Below are 6565 nucleotides of genomic sequence, written 5' to 3'. Positions count from 1 at the left end.
CTTAAACTTGACATCTAACTAATTTGCTTTGCATTTTTTATGTAATTAAAGAAAATAAGAATTTTGTTTGAATATATACCGTCAAAATTTCAGAGAGTGATATCTTAGGGTTGGAGAACTCAAAATCTTTAATCTGTTTTTTGAAAATAATAATCTAGAAATTATTAGTTCGATCCCAAAATTTCAGATTGGATAAATCCCCACAACTGCTCTTCCACCCCATAGAGTAAGTGTACAGTATGCCCACGCATAGCAGCACAATAGATACAAGTTGACAACAAAATAAATTAAGTGCTATATAATCCTGTGAATGTTCAAGTTCTTCACGGGTCGCAGGAAATCAACTTCATAGCAATAATCAATTTAACAAAAAACATGAGAGCAAATATCTGTTGGGTCAAGAGACATTTTGGACCTTACACAAAGGGATTATTTAGGCCTGCATGAAAATGAGTATTTTGGTCCTTACTTACACAAAGGGATTAAAATGTGCCACTGGACTACAAATCAATGGGTGTGCCCTAGGAAGTGTCATTCCTCTCCCTTCCTCCATGTCAACTTTATTCCCACCCATATCTTGGCTTGAATTATGTACCCTGAAATCAAAGCATTGGATCAATGAGGCTAGGGCAGTTTGCACCACCAATAGAGCCAAAGAAGTGCCAGGGCACATCCTCCTCCCACTCCCAAAAGGCAAAAAATGGAAATTCTGTCCTTTGACATCCACATTAGATCCTCCACTCTCTACAATGAACCTCTCAGGTTTGAATTTAAGTGGATCTTCCCATGAGTTGGGGTCTCTCCCTATAGCCCAGACATTTACAAAAATGTGAGCTCCTTTTGGTATGTCATAGCCCCCTACCTTGCAATCTTGGGTTGATTCCCTTAGAATTAAGGGCCCTACGGGGTATAGGCGCAGGGTTTCTTTCACAATTGCTTGTAGATAAGGGAGATTAGGGAGGTCTGATTCTTCTACCACTCTCTGTCTGCCAACCACTGAAAATATTTCATCTCTCGCCATCGCGAATATGTTGGGGTTGTTTACAAGCTCTGCCAGTGCCCACTCCATTGTTGTGGCTGATGTATCGGTCCCAGCTCCGAAAATGTCCTATTGAGAGAAAACATTTCGAGGAAAAGATGAGGTTGAAATTTTGATGCACATTATAGAAATGTTCTAAAAAGAAAAAAAGATGTTCAACTAGATAATGTTGTGGACCATTAAAGCATGTTGTGAGACAATATGTGCACGAAGCAAGTCTATAGGACATGCTTTGGGCGGTTGCTTGGGGCAGGTAGTCATATGTGATGAACTTAGAGGGTACATAGCAAGGGGCATAGTCAACACTCATATGTTGTGCATAGAAGCTCTGAACCAGACGGACTGATTTTTTGGCAAATAAAAAATAGAACATGCAACAAGCAAGAAAAACAAATTAAGAAAGAAATAATAGAAAAAAAAAATGCCAGAATTTACATGATTCGTCACGAATGTGACTATGTTCATGGGCGAAGACGATCGATAATAGAAAAAAGAACACCAGAATTTACGTGGTTAGTCACATCCCTTGTAAATCTTAGTGTTCTTTTTTTCTGTTATTTCTTTGTTGCTTTATTTTTCTTGCTTATTGCTGATTCTATTTTTCTCGTGCTTTATTTGCTAAAAATCAACTTGTCGGATTCAGAGCTTCCGCGCACAACATTATCACTTTATCAGGGCTGGTTTTCTTTAAAAAGGCATGGCCGCCTGATTTTATGGATAGAAAATAAGCCTTTGTTTAAAGGTTGAGAGTAATATAGGGCCTGGGCTCTATGTTTAAAATCAAAGTTGCACCATAAAACCAGGCCAGAAAATGGAGTTCTGATGTTAAAAGGCCCTATAATGGTTTGAAATCTCTCTCAATTTCTGATTAAGAAAATTGAAGCTCAAAAAAGTAGCAGATCGGGTTGAGCTATCGACACTTGAAAATGGATAGTCTAAGAATAACTTACAAGATACACTATTTTAGAATTTGAAATCCTTTTTTTTTTTTCATATCAATAATTGATGAGGTCGAGACTATCAATTGGAGGCTTTCTGATGCTAGAACTACATTTTCTCGAAGGGATTTTCAGTTGCAACTTCATTTTTATTGCAAAGCCTAGGCCTTTATAAATTTTTCCCTTGTTTAAAAGGTAAGACCCTTACCTTTTTAAGTGCATACTTAGGGTGACGGATCAAAGTAGATGTTTAAAAAGTGGGCCTGAGTTCCCCTAACCTGACTCGGAATTGAATGAGCTGGATCAGGCAATTTTCAAAAGGAAGCAAGGATAGGGAGACTCAGATGCTTTTCGATTTTTCAATCCAGACCGGGAAGTTTTTAGACACTGGTTCAAAACTCATAGTAGAAAGGCATTATTTCAAAAAACATAGTCATAAAAGGATATTTCTTACCAAAACAAAGGCTTTAATATTCTCCCTTGTCAGCTTCATCTCTGCCCCTTCATCTTTAGATATCCTTAGGAGAATATCAACCATGTCTTGGGGTTCACCCCCATTACTCTTCTTCTCTTCATGCTCTTTCAAAATTCTCTCCATCATGTCATCAAGTCTCTCATGAACTTTCTTAAATCTCTTCTCAAGGCCCTGTAAATCCATGTTCTTGCAAAAAGAAATGAAGTCAGCCAAGTTGAAAGTACCTACAAGCTCAGCACCTTCCTTAAGCAAACTCCTACATTCATCAGCCTTATCCTTGGCTCCTGGGCAACTAGTACTCATTGTCATACTACAAATTATGTTATTTGTCAATATTGCAAGCTCACTGCCCATATCCACATCCTTTCCCTCTTGAGACTTCTTGAACAAATATTCCAATAAATGTTTTATCTCTTGTTGCCTTATGGATTGGAATAGCTCTAGCTGCCTCCCCCCAAGAAGCTCCATCATGCAAATTCTCTTCATATATTTCAAGTAAGGGCCATAAGGTGCAAATATGAAGCCAGCAGAGCCATATGTCAGGCTCTTGACCGCCTTTAATTGAGGCCTTGAAGTAAAAGCGCGTTCGTGGGTCTTGAGGAACTCCCGAGCCATGTCAGCTGATGAGACCACGATCGAGAGCATGGAGCCGAGCCGAACTTGCATCACCGGGCCATACTTCCTTGCTAGAACGTGGAAGGCTTGGTGCGGGATTGGGCCCAAATGATGGAGGTGCCCTATAATTGGGAGGGCCATAGGACCAGGAGGAAGCTTAACCTGATCTTTTTTCATGAGGGATTTGATAAAATACCTCACTATTAAAGTGGAGATGAGCCATGTGATGAACATTCCAAGATATGCTTGTGTGTCCCCTAAAAAAGCCATGTTCATATAGGAAAAGACTTGTGATTTGCACTCTTAAAGGAAAAGATGTGCCTGTAAATTGATGATATGAAGAAAGGCTTGGCTTAGGAAAGTTTCTTTGAATTGGGATTTCAATATGGGCTTCAATTATATATAAATGCATAGAGGAAAATAATATGTATATTTTTTAAATTAAAGAGTTGGGCTTGGTTGTTTATGGTTGTTATAAGATGCTATAGGGCCCTTGTTTAATAGTCTCTTTGCAGTAGAATTTTTTTTTTCTTATATTTCTCCCAAAATTTCTACTTGAGGCTTCATCTAATCTTTCCTTGAATCAGGTAAGTGTTGCATTAGACGTTTTCTCTAATCTTCTCTGGACATAAGTATGTGGTTGATCTTTCCCTATCTTGGTTGAGTTATGCTTAGTATGGGGTCTCTATGTATGAGTTCCAATGAATTAATCTTAAAATGAATTATCTACGATTACGTTTTGAAATTGAGGGGTATAAAGGTATTCAGGCCAGCCGAAAAAAATATTTTAAGTGAAAAAATTCATAGAGTGTAAGCTATTCGTTTAACAAAAGAAAATAATGCCATTTGATCACGTCCCAAAAGTGATTTGCTTGATTCCAAGTTTTGTATTTTTTTTTTTCTTTTAAGACTAAAATCTTGAAAGAGTTGCTATTTGCTTTGCTCTAGAGAGTAAATATTAGTGATTTTTTGTGTCTAAATCTAAAAGATCAAGTCGATCATCCATCTCAAAAGTTTGACATTGCCATTTTGCTTTGAATATAATAATGGCATCCGTTTACATTCAAAAAACTAAAAAATAATAATAGCATCCGCATGGTAGGTATGATGGTAACATAGCAATAATGTTTAGAGGTCAATAAACTATAAAACACAGTGCATATCAAGGGAATATAATAAAAAATCAAAGGACAGGTATGAAGTATGAAGTATAATATATCAAAGCGTGATTCAAGGAGCCTTCCTCACTAATGGAATCTTAGGTTTTTGAAATAATAGTGAGGGGACAAGGTAGGAGCAAAATAACATCGTATCGTGTTGTAGGAAGCTAAGGAATATTAAACGGAAAAGTATATAAAGAGATCATTTATTTGCAGTATAAGGAGGTCACAATCATCTTTGTTCATTAAAATTTGAATCCGATGGTTATAAGTGTGTCATTTACTGGACTCAAAGTTCAAAAAAAAATTAAAAATTTCATGACACAATTCAAACCATCCAATTTGACATCTAATGGCTAGGAGTGTTTTGTGACCTTATTGTAAAAATAATTAATGGTCTCATAGTATATAATCCCATGTTTTTTTTGTTGGATGAATACAATACCATGTTAAATAGCGTGTAACATGGTTTAAGCTGGAGTGTTCTCCTTGCATATTATAAAAGAATGTAAAATAAAGCTCACTTTTTTTATCTAGGAAATTCATCATAATATACGTGAGACTATTTAATATTTTATCTATATCTTTTGATTTAATTGTAAAATACCTATCAAAATACCTACGACCATGTATTTTGTAATAGTTGAAAAAAGGTAAACTGTTAAATTGTTGAAAAACTAAGGACATTGTGATAGATTTCTCGATGTCCTATATGAAAAAGTAACTGCGAGCTTCTTTTTTTTCTGTTATACAAGAGAGAAAGTGTGCAAAAATGTATGGGTTATAGGAAAAAGAAATGCTCTGGTTGAGGGCTTTCTCCCCTATCCAAAAATAAATAAATAAATGCTCTAGAAAAAAAGTGCTATGGCCATTATTCCATCAAGAAAACCAAGCTATATAGATGAAATGACTAATGACTAGTGGGATTGTCTCCCTTACACTTTGATGTACCTGTTTTTGGGTGAATTAGTGGGGATGACAGGCTTCGGAGTTCTTATGGGATCTGGTGCATTAGTGCGGGCCGCACTTTCTTTGATCTACGGTGCCTACTAAACCGTCTATGTAGTTATCCTAGTTCCACTTGACGTAATAAACAACCATTACACGCCTTAATCATTTTCTTTCTATTTAGAAAAAGTAAAAACTTAATATAAGGTTGCACCTCACATTATGGAAGTAAAGTGCACATCAAAAAATCAGTAAAAAAATAGTGTTCCAAAGTTGGAAAATCTTCTAATTAATCACCTCCACCTCTAGATACAAGATATAAAAAATAAAAAATAAAAAAATAATATATAAAATAAAAATAATAATAAAAGAATTTAAGTCCTAAAAATAGGGCATCTTCTAACATGGTATCTGCATCATCTGTTTTCAAGGTTTTCACTTGTTTATAGATCTGCTCGATCTGTATTGTTTTTTAAAATTTAAAATTCGTAATTATTATGATGTCCTATACGAAAAAGTAACTGCGAACTTTTTTTGTTATACAAGAGAGAAGGAGAGAAAAAATGTGTGGGTTATAGGAAAACGCATAATGAATGGAGAAAAAAAATGCTCTAGTAGAGGGCCTTCTCCCCACTTAATTATCCAACCGCGGAATTACATAGTCCGGCAAAATTTAGAGGTACGCCTTGTATAGTATGAGGTGGGCACGTTATACAAACCTCATCCATACTTGTAACAAATGAAGTATTTAACACTCTACCTAGTTGCAACTAATTTATTTTTTTATAGGAATTTTGTAACTAAAACTAAAATAAATAGATAAGGTGTTATATTTTAATGAATATTTTGAAATTAAATCAAAATATATGGATCGATCCCTTCTTTTTAAATTACACCCCCAAAAAAAAAAAAAAAAAGAAAAAAAAAAAGAAAAAACAAATTTTAAAAAATTCCATGCCCCCTCCCTCTCTCTTTCCCTCTAGCGTTTCATTTCAGTGCCTCATTTTCTTCTGTTTGTTTGTCTGTCATTGTTATTCTCTTTCCTTTATATCCCACTTGTTCTCATGGATAGGGTTGGCAACAGGTCCCTAGATTGGCCATGTCCAAATAGGGCCAGCTCAGGCCGACCTGGTTTGGAACGGGTTAAGACGCCCTTAGGCCCATCCCCAACCCTATCCGAACTAGGCCATGACATGCTTAATAAATAAATTGAAGGTTTTCAACACCAGAATTACATAATCTATCAAAATTTAGACATACTCCTTATTTTGTATAGTATGAGGTGGGTACATTACACAAACCCCGTCCATACCTATAACTGATGAACTATTTAACACTCTACCTTCTTGCAACTATTGCAACTCAAGATGACTAATTTTCAAATGAGTAT

General features: G+C 35.8%; 1 protein-coding gene across 1 annotated transcript; it reads right to left on the bottom strand.

The window, feature by feature from the left end:
* Window positions 1-330: 330 nt before the first annotated feature.
* LOC18439892 (cytochrome P450 93A3) lies at window positions 331-3718 on the bottom strand. Its single transcript, XM_006850047.3, has 2 exons — window positions 2432-3718; window positions 331-1108 (listed from the first exon to the last, which is right to left on the bottom strand). The coding sequence occupies exons 1-2, from the start codon at window positions 3341-3343 to the stop codon at window positions 470-472; spliced, it is 1551 nt and encodes a 516-aa protein (XP_006850110.2). The 5' UTR covers window positions 3344-3718; the 3' UTR covers window positions 331-469.
* Window positions 3719-6565: the final 2847 nt, after the last annotated feature.

Source organism: Amborella trichopoda, chromosome 3 (genome assembly GCF_054954075.1).
Source record: "Amborella trichopoda isolate Santa Cruz 75 chromosome 3, AtrichopodaSantaCruz75HAP2 v2.0, whole genome shotgun sequence".
Lineage (NCBI taxonomy): Eukaryota > Viridiplantae > Streptophyta > Magnoliopsida > Amborellales > Amborellaceae > Amborella > Amborella trichopoda.
Note: the sequence above shows the minus strand (reverse complement) of the source record. Positions and strands in the feature narration are given on the sequence as shown.